Source organism: Siphateles boraxobius, unplaced genomic scaffold (assembly GCF_051911475.1).
Source record: "Siphateles boraxobius isolate OS27281-9 unplaced genomic scaffold, OSU_SipBor_1 285, whole genome shotgun sequence".
NCBI lineage: Eukaryota > Metazoa > Chordata > Actinopteri > Cypriniformes > Leuciscidae > Siphateles > Siphateles boraxobius.
Window position 1 is genome coordinate 141,970 of NW_027508903.1, and position 24,351 is coordinate 166,320.

Genomic DNA, 24,351 nt, shown 5'->3' on the forward strand with positions numbered 1-24,351 from the left:
ATAATGTCCAATGAAACCAGCTCCCTCAGTTTCTACGTACTTTGCAGATTATTCCAGTCAGTGAGAGCAGCAAATCTACCCAATCCAGCACCACTGGAACAGAGAGAGTAACTGCACGAAGCAGACCCGAGCACACACACAACGATGAGTGAGGGTTTTAAGATTTGTTACGAACCTCAGTGTCTAAAGCATGTAAACTCTGTGAAGATGCACATATATATATAACATCACCATAGTCCAGTACAGACCTAAAGTGGCTGCAACAAGCCAATGTTGTCAATCATTGTATACTAACTAAATTAAGCAGTTTAATCCATTTGTATTCTAGATTTGTACAATTCCCTAACAATAACGCAGGTCATCCAGTGAGTTCAACCAAAAGCTTCATATGAAACATGAGATAAATGAGAGAATGTCTGATAACTGGAGAGAGGATTAACTTCGAGTGATGTCATCAGTTGGGTTTTATTTCAAAATAAGAGATTTTTGTTTAACGGTAACCAGTGACACATCTCCGGGTTATCACTACTTATGTCATTTACATAATATATTTGATAGTTATGTGTACATTATTGTATTTTAAATGGTGGAAAACCCTGTTAATGACAAAAGTACAGCATTTTCGCTCTGCACACGACTGTGGGGAACTCCATATAATTCATTAAAAATCTAATATTGCCACATTGATGGCTAAAGGTGTAATTGTTCAAATAACATTTTGTTTTATTTTAAAATGTAAAGAAATGAACCCTAAAGTGTTTTGAGTGTAATATTTCTGCAAAGGCTAGGGACAGAAAAATGGACATTTGCATAGCAAGTTTATGAGTCGCGGCTATCAGACCATAATTGCGTTCTCCTCACACACAACACACACGCAACACAACACACACACTTCATCATCTCGCCTTTTCAGGACAATTAAAATGTCATTAGTCTGAATTTCGATTTTGTTCTATCAAACGCTGGAGAGCATCAGGATCGGTCCTGATCCACACATGAGTAAATATGATGTTCAGTGAGTAAGAACAATATTCAGAAAGATGATGCACATTTCTGGAGCTGGAGGACGTTATTAGATTGTGGAAGATAACCAGTGTTTATGAGCGTCCGAAGGCCAGAAACACCAGAGTCACGTGACCCTCTTCATCATCATCATCATCATCTGTGTAACGGCTTTCTGTGGTGAAATGGAAACACAAGTTTGACGATATCGAACGCTTGTCCTGTTTGTGTTTCTGACACGTGAAAAGAAGAAACTCGAGCTGTGATGAAATATAGAGCGAGTTTAATTGATGTCCATATAATACAGCAGAGCAGGAAGTGACATCATCACCTCAAATACTAATAACTTAACATTGTGCCGTTATGTTTGGAGTCGATTGTTTTATTAGTGAGATTAACACAATGTAACGTAATTTTAGTCCAGACTGTCAAACAAAGAAATGATGAATATTCAAAACTGATTATGTTGCTTTTTGTTTTTCTGTACATTTTCTTCACATAATAAAATAAAATCTGTCTGTGTAGTTTTGCCTTTTTTGCCAAATAATCTTCTCCGATAAATACATTAACCAACTTTAGTGTTTCGTTCTTCATTCAAAATTAAAATATAAAATATTTTTCTTAAATTTTGATGGTTTATTCGAACTTGTAGACTCATTAAAAATATCCGTCTCCATGTCACTTCTGGCCATTACTGTAAATATATATATATATAAACACACGAACTCTTAGAGTCACGTCTCATTGATTAACATTGGTTCGTTATGATCAATACTTCTGCATTTATAAATCTTAGTTTATGTTAATTTCAACATTAATACATTTGTAAAATCCAAAGCTCTATTTGTTAATGCACTGTGAACTAACAAGAACAATTATATTTTTACTAAAATAATATTAACAAAGATATAAAGATGTTTTTAAAACATATTTTCATTGCTAGTTCATGTTCACTAATGCATTAATTAATGAGAACTTATTATAAAGTGATCAACAATCCTCAGCTGAGAATCACAAACCTGAGCTTTACGAGCCAAACTTCATAATCTGTCAGATTCTCAGGTGATGATGATTCATCACACACACACTCACACTCACATCACACACTCACACTCACACACACTCACACTCACACACTCTCTCTCATACACACACACACCTGCATTCTCCCGCTGATCAACATGAACTCCTGCTGTTTCTGGAGACTCTGATCCATAGATTTAGAGAGAAGAAAACCCATCCTGTAGAAGAGAAGAAGAGACAGAAGATCACAACACACACCCTCACTCACAAACACACACTCACACACGCACAAACACACACACCCTCACTCACAAACACACACACCCTCACTCACAAACACACACTCACAAACACACACTCACTCACGCACAAACACACACGCACAAACACACACTCACTCACTCACAAACACACATTCACTCACACACTCACAAACACACACTCACTCACGCACAAACACACACTCACAAACACACACTCACTCACGCACAAACACACACTCACAAACATACACTCACTCACGCACAAACACACACGCACAAACACACACTCACTCACTCACAAACACACACGCACAAACACACACGCACAAACACACACTCACTCACGCACAAACACACACGCACAAACAAACACACACTCACTCACAAACACACATTCACTCACACACTCACAAACACACACTCACTCACGCACAAACACACACTCACTCACGCACAAACACACACTCACAAACATACACTCACTCACGCACAAACACACGCACGCACTCACTCACAAACACACATTCACTCACTCACGCACAAACACACACGCACGCACTCACACACACTCACGCACAAACACGCACTCACAAACACACATTCACTCACTCACGCACAAACGCACACTCACAAACACACACTCACTCACGCACAAACACACACGCACGCACTCACGCACACTCACACAAACACACACTCACTCACCCACAACACTCATTCACGCACTCACAAACACACACTCACGCACAAACACACACTCACTCAAACATTAATTTTCATACATGTAATGCAAAAAATGTATAGTGATGGAGCATTGTTTTCACATGTATTTCACATGTTCGCAATGTTTTTTCTGTAAGTGCAATTTTAATCACAGTAAACTGGAACGGGGAATAAAGTGTCCTGATCATTATATCAAAAATGCCACAATTTAGCAACTATGGTTTAATTTTCAATGTTGAAGTGAAATATGAAGCACATGTGTCGTGAGATAACTGTAAAACTGAACAGAATCTTGATAAAGAATGAGCACATTTGATCAGGATTAATGACTGGAATCAAGGCGAGTTCAGTTATTCAGAACGCAAATAATATCTCGAGTTAAATAATATGCCAACAATCTGAAGTTGAAAACAATAATATCTGGGTTTAATGTGGATTTGATGATCTCGTGGGAAACTAACCGATCTGTAACCAGCTCGCCCTTAATAAACTCTGGGGTTTGTTACCGCACATGAGCTTTAAAGTAAAGATTGTTAACAGCATAAATCACATCTGAATGTCGATCATACCTTTGTAAATATGATTCTGTCGTTAATAAAAGCCAAGGGCACACGAGCTCTGTCTGTCTCACACTGACGCCACGTCACTGACGCACAAACCGTCTCGCACCTCATTGGCTAGGCTTCTCGCCCTCGACTCTCATTGGTTGTTGAATGCAGACGTCAACAAACAGAAGCAATGGAATTGTAAATTGTCGAAAAGTTGCTCCTAATGGCTAATTATTGTATTCCGGGGTGAAATAAGCCTCAAACAGCTTTCAAATCTCAGCACAATTTTTAAAAAAGTGTATTAATTGCATAAACTAGAGAATGGCTAAATGAAGAGTAATCAAGTGTTGGCTCTTTGACAAATTACTTTTGTTTCTGCGTCTTTTAATGGCATGTAAATGTATAAGCTCTGTAGAATGATTAAACTAAAATATCATATACAGAAATAAAATCCAGAATGCTGTTATTGGTCCAGCGCTGAGTAATTATCATGTATCACGTGACCGTTCGCGGTGTCTGTTCAGCAAGAGCGGCAAATAATTCAAACTGAAGATAATTTAACGGTCATTAAGTTGTGAGGAAAGATTCGGCCATCGCGTCTGACAGGTTTTTACTTAAAAACCTTTCATAATGTTCAGTTACTCAACTTTTCTTGGAGAAATACATTTTAGCACTTGGTCTTTAATCAAAATTAATTTTAATAGCAGATGGTTTGCTTGTTTGTGTTTTATGTTTTACATGCCTTTTCTTTGCAGTAAAAGGTAAAAGTGTGCCTAGGAGCTCTCGTGTATATATATATATATGTATATATATATATATATATATATATATATATATATCGGAAATGTCATTTTCCATTCTTCTTATTCAAGTGCGTCATGTTCGATTACACGTCAGACGTCAATGCTTTTTTTATTCTTAATGCAGAACATGGGATTTCATCTCTTTCTTGGAAGGGAAATTATCGAATATTTTTTTAAGTTTGGCTTCAGAAGACGTGGAACACAAGACCTAATTTCATGATGCACGTTGATCATTTCTGTAACTTCAGAGCTGAAAGCATCACAATAACGCCACCTAATGACCACATTACTGTAGTTTTTCTTCATTCATTTTTTCTCATCAAACTATTAACAAAGCAAGACTATGATTGAATCGCACTGCATGTGTTTATTAGTCGTTTTCTCCAATATTAGAAACAGTGCATCATAAAGAAAAAACAATATCAAATGTAAACCATGAAAAAAAGACAACGAACAGAAGCTGAAAGAAACACAATCCCTTAATTGCAGTGGTATAAACGTCGCAATAGATATATTCATATTTACATATTCATTTATAATTACATGGGAGAAGAAACTAAATGTACAATGCTACAAAAAGTATTTACAAATCAATAAATACACATACACACACGCACACAAACCAAATGAAATGCGAAAGTACAAAGGACAATTCATATTGTACAAAAATTACAAAAAAGAACATACAAAACCAGAGTGTGTGAGTCTTTCTTTTGTGTTTTTCTTAAATAGAAAGAAATGGCACCAGATATGTGTGTATTTCTGATCGGATCTGAGAGATATTGGCAAACGTTTGGTTTCCTGAACAGGCAGTGCTGATCTCACTGGACTTTAAAGGCGCAGAGATCTTTGGCCCTTTTGGTTTTGTCATCATGAAACACAAGACATGAACACACATACAAAGACATTAAAACATATATCAAGCACATGCACGCACACACACACACACACACACACTCGCACAGTCACGTATAAAGGATTCTAGGAATATGGCAGGTCCGTGTCTCCCAGCTGTGTGTATCCAGTCAAGAACCATCACTGAACTACAGGTAAAACAAAACATTCTCTCATTACAATTCATGTTACTGTATCTTTATGTGTGCAGATTCACATCATGTCGTTTCTCTCTTTTCTCAGTGCAGTTCATCACGACCACAGCCAATGTCTCTGAAAGAAACACCTCAAATCTTCACCTTTATTTCAAACGCTACAGTCGAATATTGACTTATGAATTCTGGTCATCTTGTTCATTGATAAACAAACACCTTTTCCTTTTGTTATCTTTTTTTTTTTACCAACAAAACCACTTCTTGCTCTGAATGAGTGAATGAACGTGAGAAATCAAAGCATGAGATATGTCATCGGCCTGAGCGTAACGAGGAAAAACATTCTGATGATGCGTGCGTGTCATGTGATCAGCCAGATGACCACAGCATCATGTGACGGAGAACGTGGCATTCTGGGACCGTAGTTCACGACTCGCTGCTCTAATGCTCCGGTCCAGATCAGCTGACATCCGTGACATCACAGACTAACGTTGGGAAATTGGGGAATGACTGTAAACACAGATTTGCGTGAGGTTTTCCTGGTTCCTGCCAAACCTCAGTTCTGCCGACCGCAACATTGGTCCACTCGGGATTCAAACTACACGAGTTAGGAGACTCAGAAGATTCCCTTGGCGATCTTCAGCCCTTTCTGCTTCATGCGAGGAAGAGTAGAGCTGGCCACGTGTTTGCTTCGGCTTCCTCGCGGGAAACCTCTCTTCTTCAGGACAAAGTCATAGTTGGCTGTCGAGTTCATGGCGTAAAAAACGTTGGCGTTGTCGGGAATCTTCAGCTCTGAGACAGAATAACAGAATAATCACTGAAAGATGATGACGCAAAAATCAGAGCAGGTACTGTTTATACTAGTCATTTTTAGCTTGTTTTATACTGTATTCATAGTTTAATGATGACTGCACACACACACACACACACACACACACACACACACACACACACACACACACACACACACACACACACACACACACACACACACACACTCACACCAGGGTTCGTACAGACACTGTAAAATGAAATTCCAGGACTTTCAAGAACTACTTTTTTGGTTTTCAAGGAGTACAATCAGAGATCTCACTTGGCTAACAGTATCTTTTTTATCCTTCAAAGTCTAAAAAAGGTGAACGGATCAATAAAAATAAACTTAAACTTATGAAGTAATTATACAAATAAAGTGCAGCAAATGCAATGACTGTGATTATTTTAACCACTGAAAGGATACTATGACAAAGATGTCGCTTTCCTTATTCAAACAGATTTTTTTCTCTCATGAATATATGACTGACCTGAAGAATAAAAGCTGTATCATATACTTGGATATTAGGGGTTTAACGGTTCACAAAATTCACGGGTTGGTACGATACGATACAGCAAAAAGAAAGGAATGCCAGAGAAATTTCCTTGATTTTTAAAAAGGCTTATAAGGTGATTTTATTCGCACAGGCAGAACATTTAAATCCTCCTGCAGTTATTCACACTTAACTTTATAACTGACAAATGCCTTGGTAATAAATACACTTAAATTACAGAAATTACAATGTGCAGTTTTATTTTAAGTTTGCAAGGCTCCAGATGAACATTTTAAGGGGGGCATTTTTATTCATAATGACGAGATAATAAGCAAAACGAAATTCAAAAGCAAAACGATTAAAACAATTATATTTGGGAGTGGAAATGGCAGCCACATACTGGTTACAATGGTAATTTAATGTCTTTTTTATTTTTAAATAAGTGTGAGTTTTCCTAAATCTTGAAACTTTTAGTTTTAAAAAAGGGGGTAATCTTTGAATCCTTGAAATAACATTTAAATATGATAATATTTCAGTTTTGAAGTGCTGGAAAAATATGTGTGACGTAGGCCTCCTTGAAAGCATTTTACTATTCCTGCCAAACTTCCATGGTTCCAATGGTCAAATGAATTGTTGGGTTCATGATGCGCACCGAACCGAAAGCCTCGTGCCGAACGGTTCAATACGAATACGTGTATCGTTACACCACTATTGGATATTAATATGAGCAATATGACGCTCATAGCTGTGCAAAATGCCTCTATATCAGACGGGCTGCAGCTTCAATTTTGCATGAAAAGATTGTTTTATCAATAAAATTAAACACTAACTTCACATATATTGTCTTTCAATAATCAGAGCACTATCCAAATACCTTTTCATATATATGGCTGTTTTCAAGGGTTTTCCAGGACTTAAATTTCAAAAACTCAAATTCAAGCACCTTGTATGAACCCTGTCACACAAACTCAGACATACAAACACACACTCACTCACTCACACACTGTATTCATATGTGTTTTCTGATGACTGACCCTTCTCCTCACTGATTTTCTGCACCAGCTCGTAATCCTCGGCACGCTCGCGGTCCAGGTTGTGTTTGACCATGGCTTTCCTCACTACAGCAGGAGTCTTATCCTGACTGGTGACCTGGAACAAACACACACACAGACTATCACACACACATCCTGAGAGCACATGGAACACAAGTTCACTTTCAGCAAGCATAAATTGACAGTTTTGGAGTCAAATTATCAAAAGTCAGCAATTTTAAGAGCCAGTGGCTCCAAAATAATGTTTGCGAACCCTTGAGACTTTCCTGAAAATCTGGATAAATAGGACCTATAGTGCAATCAGACTTTATAAATTCCCACCGAATCAATGAAACTCTAATAATCCTCTTTAAATCAGCTGATAGAAGTTCATAAACTTTGTCCAATAGATATTTACTCCTGGGTCAATGAATGAAAGAACACAAAGATCTGTGCAGTATTTGTGTATAGTGATATGACTAGATGACGATAGTCTAACCCAAATATATTCAGACACCTTCAACATTTCTCATATTATCACAGTTTATTCACTATAGTTTAGAAAATGGTAGTAAAAAAGGACAAGAGTTATTAAATCAGTTGATATGTCACTGGTTTTGTCCTTCCTTCTGTTAGACTGTCTCACATATGAATTATGTTGAATGTCAGTCAGCTGTTAAATTTAACTACACAATTAGTTAATACCAGTTTAGCTCAACCAATTGCACCCACTAGTAAAAAATTATATCTGGTGTCTGAATAATTTTGGTTTGACTGTATCATCAGGCCAAAAAAAACAAAAACTAAAGGCATCAAACTTGTAAGCATCACTGTATCTCATGGTAATTAATGTTAATAGTCCAAGTTTTGTTTACTTTATATGATAAACAGTTTTGGTACTGCTGAGAATTTATGTCCGATGTAAGATCTGAAAACAGGTGAGAACAAATTTACATTTACATTTATTCATTTAGCTGACGCTTTTATCCAAAGCGACTTACAATTGCTATATATGTCAGAGGTCGCACGCATCTGGAGCAACTAGGGGTTAAGTGTCTTGCTCAGGGACACATTGGTGTCTCACAGTGGATTCGAACCCGGGGAAATTATCTAGATCTCGTTATTATTCCCCACTCTCACCAGTATGCTCTTCATTATTCCCCACTCTCACCAGTATGCTCTTCATTATTCCCCACTCTCACCAGTATACTCTTCATTATTCCCCACTCTCACCAGTATGCTCTTCATTATTCCCCACTCTCACCAGTATGCTCTTCATTATTCCCCACTCTCACCAGTATACTCTTCATTATTCCCCACTCTCACCAGTATGCTCTTCATTATTCCCCACTCTCACCAGTATGCTCTTCATTATTCCCCATTCTCACCAGTATGCTCTTCATTATTCCCCACTCTCACCAGTATGCTCTTCATTATTCCCCACTCTCACCAGTATGCTCTTCATTATTCCCCATTCTCACCAGTATGCTCTTCATTATTCCCCACTCTCACCAGTATGCTCTTCATTATTCCCCACTCTCACCAGTATGCTCTTCATTATTCCCCACTCTCACCAGTATGCTCTTCATTATTCCCCACTCTCACCAGTATGCTCTTCATTATTCCCCACTCTCACCAGTATGCTCTTCATTATTCACCAGTCTCACCAGTATGCTCTTCATTATTCCCCACTCTCACCAGTATGCTCTTCATTATTCCCCACTCTCACCAGTATACTCTTCATTATTCCCCACTCTCACCAGTATGCTCTTCATTATTCCCCACTCTCACCAGTATACTCTTCATTATTCCCCATTCTCACCAGTATGCTCTTCATTATTCCCCACTCTCACCAGTATGCTCTTCATTATTCCCCACTCTCACCAGTATACTCTTAATTATTCCCCACTCTCACCAGTATGTTCTTCATTAATCCCCACTCTCACCAGTATGCTCTTCATTATTCCCCACTCTCACCAGTATGCTCTTCATTATTCCCCACTCTCACCAGTATACTCTTAATTATTCCCCACTCTCACCAGTATGCTCTTCATTATTCCCCACTCTCACCAGTATACTCTTAATTAATCCCCACTCTCACCAGTATACTCTTCATTATTCCCCACTCTCACCAGTATGCTCTTCATTATTCCCCACTCTCACCAATATACTCTTCATTATTCCCCACTCTCACCAGTATGCTCTTCATTATTCCCCACTCTCACCAGTATGCTCTTCATTATTCCCCACTCTCACCAGTATACTCTTCATTATTCCCCACTCTCACCAGTATGCTCTTCATTATTCCCCACTAAACCAGTATACTCTTCATTATTCCCCACTCTCACCAGTATGCTCTTCATTATTCCCCACTCTCACCAGTATGCTCTTCATTATTCCCCACTCTCACCAGTATACTCTTCATTATTCCCCACTCTCACCAGTATGCTCTTCATTATTCCCCACTCTCACCAGTATACTCTTCATTATTCCCCACTCTCACCAGTAAACTCTTCATTATTCCCCACTCTCACCAGTATACTCTTCATTATTCCCCACTCTCACCAGTATACTCTTCATTATTCCCCACTCTCACCAGTATACTCTTCATTAATCCCCTCTCACCAGTATACTCTTAATTAATCCCCACTCTCACCAGTATGCTCTTCATTATTCCCCAGTTTCTCCAGTATGCTCTTCATTAATCCCCACTTTTACCAGTATGCTCCTAATTAATCCCGTCTAACCAGTATGATCTTCATTAATCCCCACTCTCACCAGTATGCTCTTCACTATTTCCCACTCTCACCAGTATGCTCTTTATTAGTCCCCAGTATCACCAGTATGCTCTTCATTAATCCCCTCTCACCAGTATGCTCTTCATATTCCCCACTCTCACCAGTATGCTCTTCATTAGTCCCCACTCTTACCAGTATGCTCTTCATTATTCACCAGTCTCACCAGTATGCTCTTCATTATTTCCCAGTCTCACCAATATGCTCTTTATTAGTCCCCAGTCTCACCAGTATGTTCTTCATTAATCCCCACTCTCACCAGTATGCTCTTCATTAGTCCCCACTCTCACCAGTATGCTCTTCATTAGTCCCCACTCTTACCAGTATGCTCTTCATTATTCACCAGTCTCACCAGTATGCTCTTCATTATTTCCCAGTCTCACCAATATGCTCTTTATTAGTCCCCAGTCTCACCAGTATGTTCTTCATTAATCCCCACTCTCACCAGTATGCTCTTCATTATTCCCCAGTCTCACCAAGTATGCTCTTCATTAATCCCCACTCTTACCAGTATGCTCTTCATTATTTCCCAGTTTCTCCAGTATGCTCTTCATTATTCACCACTCTCACCAGTATGCTCTTCATTATTCCCCAGTTTTTCCAGTATACTCTTCATTAATCCCCACTCTCACCAGTATACTCTTCATTATTCCCCACTCTCACCAGTATGCTCTTCATTATTCCCCACTCTCACCAGTATGCTCTTCATTATTCCCCACTCTCACCAGTATACTCTTCATTAATCCCCACTCTCACCAAGTATGCTCTTCATTATTCCCCACTCTCACCAGTATGCTCTTCATTATTCCCCACTCTCACCAGTATGCTCTTCATTATTCCCCACTCTCACCAGTATACTCTTCATTAATCCCCACTCTCACCAAGTATGCTCTTCATTATTCCCCACTCTCACCAGTATGCTCTTCATTATTCCCCACTCTCACCAGTATGCTCTTCATTATTCCCCACTCTCACCAGTATGCTCTTCATTATTCCCCACTCTCACCAGTATACTCTTCATTATTCCCCACTCTCACCAGTATACTCTTCATTAATCCCCACTCTCACCAAGTATGCTCTTCATTATTCCCCACTCTCACCAGTATACTCTTAATTAATCCCCACTCTCACCAGTATGCTCTTCATTATTCCCCAGTATGCTCTTCATTAATCCCCACTTTTACCAGTATGCTCCTAATTAATCCCGTCTAACCAGTATGCTCTTCATTAATCCCCACTCTCACCAGTATGCTCTTCACTATTTCCCACTCTCACCAGTATGCTCTTTATTAGTCCCCAGTATCACCAGTATGCTCTTCATTAATCCCCTCTCACCAGTATGCTCTTCATTATTCCCCACTCTCACCAGTATGCTCTTCATTAGTCCCCACTCTCACCAGTATGCTCTTCATTAGTCCCCACTCTTACCAGTATGCTCTTCATTATTCACCAGTCTCACCAGTATGCTCTTCATTATTCCCCACTCTCACCAGTATACTCTTAATTATTCACCAGTCTCACCAGTATGCTCTTCATTATTCCCCACTCTCACGAGTATGCTCTTCATTAGTCCCCACTCTCACCAGTATGCTCTTCATTAGTCCCCACTCTTACCAGTATGCTCTTCATTAGTCATCACTCTTACCAGTATGCTCCTCCCAGTCTCACCAGTATGCTCTTCATTATTCCCCAGTCTGACCAAGTATGCTCTTCATTATTCCCCAGTTTCTCCAGTATGCTCTTCATTATTCCCCACTCTTACCAGTATGCTCTTCATTATTCACCAGTCTCACCAGTATGCTCTTCATTATTCCCCACTCTCACCAGTATACTCTTAATTATTCACCAGTCTCACCAGTATGCTCTTCATTATTCCCCACTCTCACCAGTATGCTCTTCATTAGTCCCCACTCTCACCAGTATGCTCTTCATTAGTCCCCACTCTTACCAGTATGCTCTTCATTAGTCATCACTCTTACCAGTATGCTCCTCCCAGTCTCACCAGTATACTCTTCATTATTCCCCACTCTCACCAGTATGCTCTTCATTATTCCCCAGTTTCTCCAGTATGCTCTTCATTATTCCCCACTTTCACCAGTATACTCTTCATTATTCCCCACTCTCACCAGTATACTCTTCATTAATCCCCACTCTCACCAGTATACTCTTCATTATTCCCCACTCTCACCAGTATACTCTTCATTATTCCCCACTCTCACCAGTATACTCTTCATTAATCCCCTCTCACCAGTATACTCTTAATTAATCCCCACTCTCACCAGTATGCTCTTCATTATTCCCCACTCTCACCAGTATGCTCTTCATTAGTCCCCACTCTCACCAGTATGCTCTTCATTAGTCCCCACTCTTACCAGTATGCTCTTCATTATTCACCAGTCTCACCAGTATGCTCTTCATTATTCCCCACTCTCACCAGTATACTCTTAATTATTCACCAGTCTCACCAGTATGCTCTTCATTATTCCCCACTCTCACCAGTATGCTCTTCATTAGTCCCCACTCTCACCAGTATGCTCTTCATTAGTCCCCACTCTTACCAGTATGCTCTTCATTAGTCATCACTCTTACCAGTATGCTCCTCCCAGTCTCACCAGTATGCTCTTCATTATTCCCCAGTCTGACCAAGTATGCTCTTCATTAATCCCCACTCTCACCAGTATGCTCTTCATTATTCCCCAGTCTCACCAGTATGCTCTTTATTATTTCACACTCTCATCAGTATGATCCTCCCAGTCTTACCAGTATGCTCTTCATTATTCCCCACTCTCACCAGTATGTTCCTCCCAGTCTCACCAGTATGCTCTTCATTAGTCCCCACTCTCACCAGTATGCTCCTCCCAGTCTCACCAGTATGCTCTTCATTAGTCCCCACTCTCACCAGTATGCTCCTCATTATTTCCCAGTCTCACCAGTATGCTCTTCATTAGTCCCCACTCTCACCAGTATGCTCTTCCCAGTCTCACCAGTATGCCCTTCATTAGTCCCCACTCTCACCAGTATGCTCCTCATTATTTCCCAGTCTCATCAGTATGCTCCTCCCAGTCTCACCAGTATGCTCTTCATTAGTCCCCACTCTCACCAGTATGCTCTTCCCAGTGCTCTTCCCAGTCTCACCAGTATGCTCTACATTAGTCCCCACTCTCACCAGTATGCTCCTTATTATTTCCCAGTCTCACCAGTATACTCTTGTACAGGTTTCCGTTGTCCACGTCCATGCTGACTCTGATGATGCAGCAGTCGTCCACCTGCTGGTTGTAGAGCGGCAGAGAGAGAGACGAGTAGCTGGACACGCCCGACACCGAGCGCTTGTGTGAGCGGGCGAGCGAGACCGATACCGAAGACGAGGAGGCACTGCTGGAGCCAGAACCAGAACCAGAACCCAGACCCGAAGCATCCAGAGACGACAGAGAAGAGGACTCCCAGAACTGCAGGAGAGAGAGGGGGGGGGAGAGAGGGATTTGAAAACGTTTGAGTTTCTGATGTAATTAGTGACAGGAATGATGATTCCAGACCAGATACAATCGACAGTCTCAGTCTGACCACATCATGTGGTGACCACAAACACACACTCACTCACACGCACAAACAAAAAGACACACACATCAGAAACGCTGAAACAATGAACGGCAGTGGTGATGAGCTCGGCCAGAATGGATGAGAGAGATGACTGGACGGGCGAGAGACGGAGTGAGATAAGAGATAGAGCGACAGAGAGTGAGAGTGAGTGAGATAAGAGATATAGTGATAGAGAGTGAGTGAGAGTGAGAGTGAGTGAGATAAGAGATAGAGTGAGTGAGATAAGAGATAGAGTGAGTGATAGAGAGTGAGTGAGATAAGAGATAAAAGAGTGAGAGTGATAAGAGATAAAGTGAGAGTGATAGAGTGAGAGTGAGTGAGATAAGAGAGTGAGTGAGAGTGAGATAAGAGATATAGTGATAGAGAGTGAGTGAGAGTGATAGAGAGTGAGATAAGAGATATAGTGATAGAGAGTGAGTGAGAGTGATAGAGAGTGAGAGTGAGTGAGATAAGAGATAGAGTGAGTGAGAGTGATAGAGTGAGAGTGAGTGAGATAAGAGAGTGAGTGATAGAGAGTGAGTGAGAGTGAGATAAGAGATATAGTGATAGAGAGTGAGTGAGAGTGATAGAGAGTGAGATAAGAGATATAGTGATAGAGAGTGAATGAGAGAGATAGAGAGTGAGAATGAGTGAGATAAGAGATAGAGTGAGTGATAGAGAGTGAGTGAGATAAGAGATAGAGTGAGTGAGATAAAAGAGAGTGAGAGTGATAAGAGATAAAGTGAGAGTGATAGAGTGAGAATGAGTGAGATAAGAGAGTGAGAGTGAGATAAGAGATATAGTGATAGAGAGTGAGTGAGAGTGAGATAAGAGATATAGTGATAGAGAGTGAGTGAGAGTGAGATAAGAGATAGAGTGAGTGATAGAGAGTGAATGAGATAAGAGAGTGAGTGAGAGTGAGATAAAGTGAGAGTGATAGAGTGAGATAAGAGATAAAGTGAGAGTGATAGAGAGTGAGATAATAGATAAAGTGAGAGTGATAGAGTGAGATAAGAGATAAAGTGAGAGTGATAGAGAGTGAGTGATAAAAGAGAGTGAGAGTGATAAGAGATAAAGTGAGAGTGATAGAGAGTGAGATAAGAGATAAAGTGAGAGTGATAGAGAGTGAGATAAGAGATAAAGTGAGAGTGAGTGAGATAAAAGAGAGTGAGAGTGATAAGAGAGTGAGTGAAATAAGAGATAAAGTGAGAGTGATAGAGTGAGTAAGATAAGAGTGAGTGAGAGTGATAGAGAGTTAGATAAGAGATAAAGTGAGAGTGATAGAGTGAGATAAGAGAGAGTGAGTGAGATAAGATATAGAGTGAGTGAGATAAGAGATAGAGTGATAGAGAGTGAGTGAGATAAAAGAGAGTGAGTGAAATAAGAGATAAAGTGAGAGTGATAGAGAGTGAGATAAGAGATAAAGTGAGAGTGATAGAGTGAGATAAGAGATAAAGTAAGAGGGATAGAGTTAGATAAGAGATACAGTGAGAGTGATAGAGAGTGAGTGAGATAAAAGAGAGTGAGAGTGATAAGAGATAAAGTGAGAGTGATAGAGTGAGAGTGAGTGAGATAAGAGAGTGAGTGAGAGTGAGATAAGAGATAAAGTGAGAGTGATAGAGAGTGAGATAAGAGATATAGTGATAGTGAGTGAGAGTGAGTGAGATAAGAGATAGAGTGAGTGATAGAGAGTGAGTGAAATAAGAGATAAAGTGAGAGTGATAAGAGATAAAGTGAGAGTGAGTGAGAGTGAGATAAGAGATAAAGTGAGAGTGATAGAGAGTGAGATAAGAGATAAAGTGAGAGTGATAGAGAGTGAGATAAGAGATAAAGTGAGAGTGAGTGAGTAAGAGAGATGAGTGATAGAGAGTGAGTGAGATAAAGAGAGTGAGAGTGAAATAAGAGATAAGTGAGAGTGATAGAGTGAGAGTGAGTGAGATAGGGGGAATGAGATAGAGGTTGATAAAGAGAGGGATAGAGGAGAGAGAGTGATAGAGAGAGGGTGATAGAGAGAGGGAGAGAGAGTGATAGAGAGAGGGAGAGAGTGATAGAGAGAGGGAGAGTGATAGAGAGAGGGAGAGAGTGATAGAGAGTGATAGAAGGTGATAGAGAGAGGGAGAGTGATAGAGAGAGGGAGAGAGTGATAGAGAGCAGGAGAGAGTGATAGAAAGTGATAGAGAGAGGGAGAGAGTGATAGAGAGAGGGAGAGAGTGATAGAAAGTGATAGAGAGAGTGATAGAGAGGGAGAGAGTGATAGAGAGAGGGAGAGAGTGATAGAAAGTGATAGAGAGAGTGATAGAGAGGGAGAGAGTGATAGAGAGAGGGAGAGAGTGATAGAGAGAGGGAGAGAGTGATAGAGAGCAGGAGAGAGTGATAGAAAGTGATAGAGAGAGGGAGAGAGTGATAGAGAGGGAGAGAGTGATCGAGAGCAGGAGAGAGTGATAGAAAGTGATAGAGAGAGGGAGAGAGTGATAGAGAGGGAGAGAGTGATCGAGAGGGAGAGAGTGATAGAGAGCAGGAGAGAGTGATAGAAAGTGATAGAGAGAGGGAGAGAGTGATAGAGAGGGAGAGAGTGATCGAGAGAGGGAGAGAGTGATAGAGAGAGAGTGATAGAAAGTGATAGAGAGAGGGAGAGAGTGATAGAGAGAGAGAGTGATAGAAAGTGATAGAGAGAGTGATAGAGAGAGGGAGAGAGTGATAGAGAGAGGGAGAGAGTGATAGAGAGGGAGAGAGTGATAGAGAGCAGGAGAGAGTGATAGAAAGTGATAGAGAGAGGGAGAGAGTGATAGAGAGGGAGAGAGTGATCGAGAGAGGGAGAGAGTGATAGAGAGAGAGTGATAGAAAGTGATAGAGAGAGTGATAGAGAGGGAGAGAGTGATAGAGAGAGGGAGAGAGTGATAGAGAGAGGGAGAGAGTGATAGAGAGAGAGTGATAGAAAGTGATAGAGAGAGTGATAGAGAGGGAGAGAGTGATAGAGAGAGGGAGAGAGTGATAGAGAGAGGGAGAGAGTGATAGAGAGCAGGAGAGAGTGATAGAAAGTGATAGAGAGAGGGAGAGAGTGATAGAGAGGGAGAGAGTGATCGAGAGAGGGAGAGAGTGATAGAGAGAGAGTGATAGAAAGTGATAGAGAGAGGGAGAGAGTGATAGAGAGAGAGAGAGAGAGAGAGAGAGTACCGTGGGTATCAGGTCTCCTGTAGGGCCGCACTTCCCTACGGTAGAATTGGAATGTTTAGCGAAGGGCGTTGAGGTCTATAGGAAGAAGTAAAGCTACAGTCACTGACAATGAGAGCACAACACACACCTGTGTCTATGTGCTGTTTTTAATATGTGTATATGTTTATAATAATAAACTCAAACATGTGTAAATTCATAAGTCGACAGCATTGCTGAGTATTTTGTCCTTAAAACTGCAGTGAACCAAAGACAGTCTCAAAAACACGGTTTGAAATCGCTGGTGTTTCTGACGTCACAAACTACCTTGTAACCAATCAGATCAACGTGTGATCGTCAACGAGTGGATCTCTGAGTGAGTGGAGGCGGGGCTCATTTGCATATTCATAGAACAGCAAATACTAAATGAGGCAAGGGTGTCGAGTTACATTCAAGCTATTTTAAGCCATGAAGAAGGAAAAAACATTTAAATATGTAATTTTGGTATATTCAAATACTGTATTTCTGTGTGTGTTTATATCAGGATCGTGCGCTGTCTGTGTGTGTGTGTGTATCAGGATTGTGCGCTGTCTGTGTGTGTGTGTGTGTGTGTATCAGGATCGTGCGCTGTCTGTGTGTGTGTGTGTATCAGGATTGTGCGCTGTCTGTGTCTGTGTGTGTGTGTGTATCAGGATTGTGCGCTGTCTGTGTCTGTGTGTGTGTGTATCAGGATTGTGCGCTGTCTGTGTGTGTGTGTATCGATCGTGCGCTGTCTGAGAGGCTGTGTGTGTATCAGGATTGTGCGCTGTCTGTGTGTGTGTGTGTATCGATCGTGCGCAGTCTGAGAGTCTGTGTATCAGGATTGTGCGCTGTCTGTGTGTGTGTGTTCGTGTATCGATCGTGCGCTGTCTGAGAGTCTGTGTGTGTATCAGGATTGTGCGCTGTCTGTGTGTGTGTGTGTATCGATCGTGCGCTGTCTGAGAGTCTGTGTGTGTGTGTATCGATCGTGCGCAGTCTGAGAGTCTGTGTGTGTATCAGGATTGTGCGCTGTCTGTGTGTGTGTGTGTATCGATCGTGCGCTGTCTGAGAGTCTGTGTGTGTGTGTATAGATCGTGCGCAGCCTGAGAGTCTGTGTGTGTATCAGGATTGTGCGCTGTCTGTGTGTGTTTGTGTATCGATCGTGCGCTGTCTGAGAGTCTGTGTGTGTGTATCGATTGTGCGCTGTCTGAGAGGCTGTGTGTGTATCAGGATTGTGCGCTGTCTGTGTGTGTGTGTGTGTATCGATCGTGCGCAGTCTGAGAGTCTGTGTGTGTGTGTATCGATCGTGCGCAGTCTGAGAGTCTGTGTGTGTATCAGGATTGTGCGCTGTCTGTGTGTGTGTGTTCGTGTATCGATCGTGCGCAGTCTGAGAGTCTGTGTGTGTGTGTATCGATCGTGCGCAGTCTGAGAGTCTGTGTGTGTATCAGGATTGTGCGCTGTCTGTGTGTGTGTGTGTATCGATCGTGCGCTGTCTGAGAGTCTGTGTGTGTGTGTGTGTATCGATCGTGCGCAGCCTGAGAGTCTGTGTGTGTGTGTATCGATCGTGCGCAGTCTGAGAGTCTGTGTGTGTATCAGGATTGTGCGCTGTCTGTGTGTGTTTGTGTATCGATCGTGCGCAGTCTGAGAGTCTGTGTGTGTGTGTGTGTATCGATCGTGCGCAGTCTGAGAGTCTGTGTGTGTGTGTGTGTATCGATCGTGCGCAGTCTGAGAGTCTGTGTGTGTGTGTATCAGGATTGTGCGCTGTCTGTGTGTGTGTGTGTATCGATCGTGCGCTGTCTGAGAGTCTGTGTGTGTGTGTATCGATCGTGCGCTGTCTGAGAGGCTGTGTGTGTATCAGGATTGTGCGCTGTCTGTGTGTGTGTGTGTGTATCGATCGTGCGCTGTCTGAGAGTCTGTGTGTGTGTATCGATCGTGCGCTGTCTGAGAGGCTGTGTGTGTATCAGGATTGTGCGCTGTCTGTCTGTGTGTGTGTGTGTGTATCGATCGTGCGCTGTCTGAGAGTCTGTGTGTGTGTATCGATCGTGCGCAGTCTGAGAGTCTGTGTGTGTGTGTATCGATCGTGCGCAGTCTGAGAGTCTGTGTGTGTGTGTATCGATCGTGCGCTGTCTGAGAGGCTGTGTGTGTATCAGGATTGTGCGCTGTCTGTGTGTGTGTGTGTGTATCGATCGTGCGCAGTCTGAGAGTCTGTGTGTGTGTGTATCGATCGTGCGCTGTCTGTGTGTGTGTGTGTGTATCGATCGTGCGCTGTCTGAGAGTCTGTGTGTGTGTGTATCGATCGTGCGCTGTCTGTGTGTGTGTGTGTGTGTGTATCGATCGTGCGCTGTCTGAGAGTCTGTGTGTGTGTGTGTGTGTATCGATCGTGCGCTGTCTGAGAGTCTGTGTGTGTGTGTATCGATCGTGCGCTGTCTGTGTGTGTGTGTGTGTGTGTATCGATCGTGCGCTGTCTGAGAGTCTGTGTGTGTGTGTGTATCAGGATTGTGCGCTGTCTGTGTGTGTGTGTGTGTATCGATCGTGCGCTGTCTGAGAGTCTGTGTGTGTGTGTGTATCAGGATTGTGCGCTGTCTGTGTGTGTGTGTGTGTATCGATCGTGCGCTGTCTGAGAGTCTGTGTGTGTGTGTATCGATCGTGCGCTGTCTGAGAGTCTGTGTGTGTGTATCGATCGTGCGCTGTCTGAGAGTCTGTGTGTGTGTGTGTATCAGGATTGTGCGCTGTCTGTGTGTGTGTGTGTGTATAGATCGTGCGCTGTCTGTGTGTGTGTGTGTGTATCAGGATTGTGCGCTGTCTGTGTGTGTGTGTGTGTATCAGGATCGTGCGCTGTCTGTGTGTGTTTGTGTATCGATCGTGCGCTGTCTGAGAGTCTGTGTGTGTGTATCAGGATTGTGCGCTGTCTGTGTGTGTGTGTGTGTATCGATCGTGCGCAGTCTGAGAGTCTGTGTGTGTGTATCGATCGTGTGCTGTCTGAGAGTCTGTGTGTGTATCAGGATTGTGCGCTGTCTGTGTGTGTGTGTGTATCGATCGTGCGCTGTCTGAGAGTCTGTGTGTGTGTGTGTGTATCGATCGTGCGCAGCCTGAGAGTCTGTGTGTGTGTGTATCGATCGTGCGCAGTCTGAGAGTCTGTGTGTGTATCAGGATTGTGCGCTGTCTGTGTGTGTTTGTGTATCGATCGTGCGCAGTCTGAGAGTCTGTGTGTGTGTGTGTGTATCGATCGTGCGCAGTCTGAGAGTCTGTGTGTGTGTGTGTGTATCGATCGTGCGCAGTCTGAGAGTCTGTGTGTGTATCAGGATTGTGCGCTGTCTGTGTGTGTGTGTGTATCGATCGTGCGCTGTCTGAGAGTCTGTGTGTGTGTGTATCGATCGTGCGCTGTCTGAGAGGCTGTGTGTGTATCAGGATTGTGCGCTGTCTGTGTGTGTGTGTGTGTATCGATCGTGCGCTGTCTGAGAGTCTGTGTGTGTGTATCGATCGTGCGCTGTCTGAGAGGCTGTGTGTGTATCAGGATTGTGCGCTGTCTGTCTGTGTGTGTGTGTGTGTATCGATCGTGCGCTGTCTGAGAGTCTGTGTGTGTGTATCGATCGTGCGCAGTCTGAGAGTCTGTGTGTGTGTGTATCGATCGTGCGCAGTCTGAGAGTCTGTGTGTGTGTGTATCGATCGTGCGCTGTCTGAGAGTCTGTGTGTGTGTGTATCGATCGTGCGCTGTCTGAGAGGCTGTGTGTGTATCAGGATTGTGCGCTGTCTGTGTGTGTGTGTGTGTATCGATCGTGCGCAGTCTGAGAGTCTGTGTGTGTGTATCGATCGTGCGCAGTCTGAGAGGCTGTGTGTGTGTGTATCGATCGTGCGCTGTCTGAGAGTCTGTGTGTGTGTGTGTGTATCGATCGTGCGCAGTCTGAGAGGCTGTGTGTGTGTGTATCGATCGTGCGCTGTCTGAGAGTCTGTGTGTGTGTGTGTGTATCAGGATTGTGCGCTGTCTGAGAGTCTGTGTGTGTGTATCGATCGTGCGCTGTCTGAGAGTCTGTGTGTGTGTGTATCGATCGTGCGCAGTCTGAGAGTCTGTGTGTGTGTGTATCGATCGTGCGCTGTCTGAGAGTCTGTGTGTGTGTGTATCGATCGTGCGCAGTCTGAGAGTCTGTGTGTGTGTGTGTGTATCAGGATTGTGCGCTGTCTGTGTGTGTGTGTGTGTATCGATCGTGCGCAGTCTGAGAGTCTGTGTGTGTGTGTATCGATCGTGCGCTGTCTGAGAGTCTGTGTGTGTGTGTATCGATCGTGCGCAGTCTGAGAGTCTGTGTGTGTGTGTGTGTATCAGGATTGTGCGCTGTCTGTGTGTGTGTGTGTGTATCGATCGTGCGCAGTCTGAGAGTCTGTGTGTGTGTGTATCGATCGTGCGCTGTCTGAGAGTCTGTGTGTGTGTGTATCGATCGTGCGCTGTCTGAGAGTCTGTGTGTGTGTGTATCGATCGTGCGCTGTCTGAGAGTCTGTGTGTGTGTGTATCGATCGTGCGCTGTCTGTGTGTGTGTGTGTATCGATCGTGCGCAGTCTGAGAGGCTGTGTGTGTGTGTATCGATCGTGCGCTGTCTGAGAGTCTGTGTGTGTGTGTGTATCAGGATTGTGCGCTGTCTGTGTGTGTGTGTGTATCGATCGTGCGCAGTCTGAGAGTCTGTGTGTGTGTGTATCGATCGTGCGCTGTCTGTGTGTGTGTGTGTGTATCGATCGTGCGCTGTCTGAGAGTCTGTGTGTGTGTGTATCGATCGTGCGCAGTCTGTGTGTGTGTGTGTATCGATCGTGCGCAGTCTGAGAGTCTGTGTGTGTGTGTATCGATCGTGCGCTGTCTGTGTGTGTGTGTGTATCGATCGTGCGCAGTCTGAGAGTCTGTGTGTGTGTGTATCGATCGTGCGCAGTCTGAGAGTCTGTGTGTGTGTGTATCGATCGTGCGCAGTCTGAGAGTCTGTGTGTGTGTGTGTGTATCAGGATTGTGCGCTGTGTGTGTGTGTGTGTGTGTGTATCGATCGTGCGCTGTCTGAGAGTCTGTGTGTGTGTGTGTGTATCGATCGTGCGCTGTCTGAGAGTCTGTGTGTGTGTATCGATCGTGCGCTGTCTGAGAGTCTGTGTGTGTGTATCGATCGTGCGCTGTCTGTATGTGTGTGTATCGATCGTGCGCAGTCTGAGAGTCTGTGTGTGTGTGTGTGTATCAGGATTGTGCGCTGTGTGTGTGTGTGTGTGTGTGTATCGATCGTGCGCTGTCTGAGAGTCTGTGTGTGTGTGTGTGTATCGATCGTGCGCTGTCTGAGAGTCTGTGTGTGTGTATCGATCGTGCGCTGTCTGAGAGTCTGTGTGTGTGTATCGATCGTGCGCTGTCTGTGTGTGTGTGTATCGATCGTGCGCAGTCTGAGAGTCTGTGTGTGTATCAGGATTGTGCGCTGTCTGTGTGTGTGTGTGTGTGTGTATCGATCGTGCGCTGTCTGAGAGTCTGTGTATGTGTGTATCGATCGTGCGCTGTCTGTGTGTGTGTGTATCGATCGTGCACTGTCTGAGAGTCTGTGTGTGTGTGTGTGTATCAGGATTGTGCGCTGTCTGTGTGTGTGTGTGTGTGTGTATCGATCGTGCGCTGTCTGAGAGTCTGTGTATGTGTGTATCGATCGTGCGCTGTCTGTGTATGTGTGTATCGATCGTGCACTGTCTGAGAGTCTGTGTGTGTGTATCGATCGTGCGCTGTCTGTGTGTGTGTGTATCGATCGTGCGCTGTCTGAGAGTCTGTGTGTGTGTGTATCGATCGTGCGCTGTCTGTGTGTGTGTGTATCGATCGTGCACTGTCTGAGAGTCTGTGTGTGTGTATCGATCGTGCGCTGTCTGTGTGTGTGTGTATCGATCGTGCGCTGTCTGAGAGTCTGTGTGTGTGTGTATCGATCGTGCGCTGTCTGAGAGTCTGTGTGTGTGTGTATCGATCGTGCGCAGTCTGAGAGTCTGTGTGTGTGTGTATCGATCGTGCGCTGTCTGAGAGTCTGTGTGTGTGTGTATCGATCGTGCGCTGTCTGAGAGGCTGTGTGTGTATCAGGATTGTGCGCTGTCTGTGTGTGTGTGTGTGTATCGATCGTGCGCAGTCTGAGAGTCTGTGTGTGTGTGTATCGATCGTGCGCAGTCTGAGAGTCTGTGTGTGTGTGTATCGATCGTGCGCAGTCTGAGAGTCTGTGTGTGTGTGTGTGTATCAGGATTGTGCGCTGTCTGTCTGTGTGTGTGTGTGTGTATCGATCGTGCGCTGTCTGAGAGTCTGTGTGTGTGTATCGATCGTGCGCAGTCTGAGAGTCTGTGTGTGTGTGTATCGATCGTGCGCTGTCTGAGAGTCTGTGTGTGTGTGTATCGATCGTGCGCTGTCTGAGAGGCTGTGTGTGTATCAGGATTGTGCGCTGTCTGTGTGTGTGTGTGTGTATCGATCGTGCGCAGTCTGAGAGTCTGTGTGTGTGTGTATCGATCGTGCGCTGTCTGTGTGTGTGTGTGTGTGTGTATCGATCGTGCGCTGTCTGAGAGTCTGTGTGTGTGTGTGTATCAGGATTGTGCGCTGTCTGTGTGTGTGTGTGTGTATCGATCGTGCGCTGTCTGAGAGTCTGTGTGTGTGTGTGTATCAGGATTGTGCGCTGTCTGTGTGTGTGTGTATCGATCGTGCGCTGTCTGAGAGTCTGTGTGTGTGTGTATCGATCGTGCGCTGTCTGAGAGTCTGTGTGTGTGTATCGATCGTGCGCTGTCTGAGAGTCTGTGTGTGTGTGTGTATCAGGATTGTGCGCTGTCTGTGTGTGTGTGTATCGATCGTGCGCTGTCTGAGAGTCTGTGTGTGTGTGTATCGATCGTGCGCTGTCTGAGAGTCTGTGTGTGTGTATCGATCGTGCGCTGTCTGAGAGTCTGTGTGTGTGTGTGTATCAGGATTGTGCGCTGTCTGTGTGTGTGTGTGTGTATCGATCGTGCGCAGTCTGAGAGTCTGTGTGTGTGTGTATCGATCGTGCGCTGTCTGAGAGTCTGTGTGTGTGTGTCGATCGTGCGCTGTCTGAGAGTCTGTGTGTGTGTGTGT

At 43.5% G+C, this 24,351-nt stretch overlaps 2 protein-coding genes across 8 annotated transcripts in view; both read right to left on the reverse strand.

Moving 5' to 3' along the window:
* Positions 1-3,693, reverse strand: part of plgrkt (plasminogen receptor, C-terminal lysine transmembrane protein) — a 31,313-nt gene extending 27,620 nt beyond the window's left edge. For all 7 annotated transcript variants that reach the window (XR_013207726.1, XR_013207728.1, XR_013207727.1 and 4 more), the window contains exons 1-2: positions 3,581-3,693; positions 2,162-2,243 (exon numbers count right to left, since the gene is read on the reverse strand). Coding sequence is in view for 1 of the 7 variants with exons in the window: in XM_077245736.1 (XP_077101851.1) it covers positions 2,162-2,242 (81 nt within the window). In the remaining 6 variants the exon portion in view is untranslated. The remainder of the gene's footprint in view (positions 1-2,161; positions 2,244-3,580) is intronic.
* A 1,016-nt stretch (positions 3,694-4,709) lies between these two features.
* LOC143753432 (ral guanine nucleotide dissociation stimulator) overlaps positions 4,710-24,351 on the reverse strand; it is a 31,851-nt gene continuing 12,209 nt past the window's right edge. Inside the window, exons 2-5 of the mRNA XM_077245739.1 lie at positions 17,289-17,363; positions 13,736-13,984; positions 7,747-7,861; positions 4,710-6,200 (exon numbers count right to left, since the gene is read on the reverse strand). Of these exons, the coding sequence (XP_077101854.1) occupies positions 6,025-6,200; positions 7,747-7,861; positions 13,736-13,984; positions 17,289-17,363 (615 nt within the window). The 3' untranslated portion in view covers positions 4,710-6,024. The remainder of the gene's footprint in view (positions 6,201-7,746; positions 7,862-13,735; positions 13,985-17,288; positions 17,364-24,351) is intronic.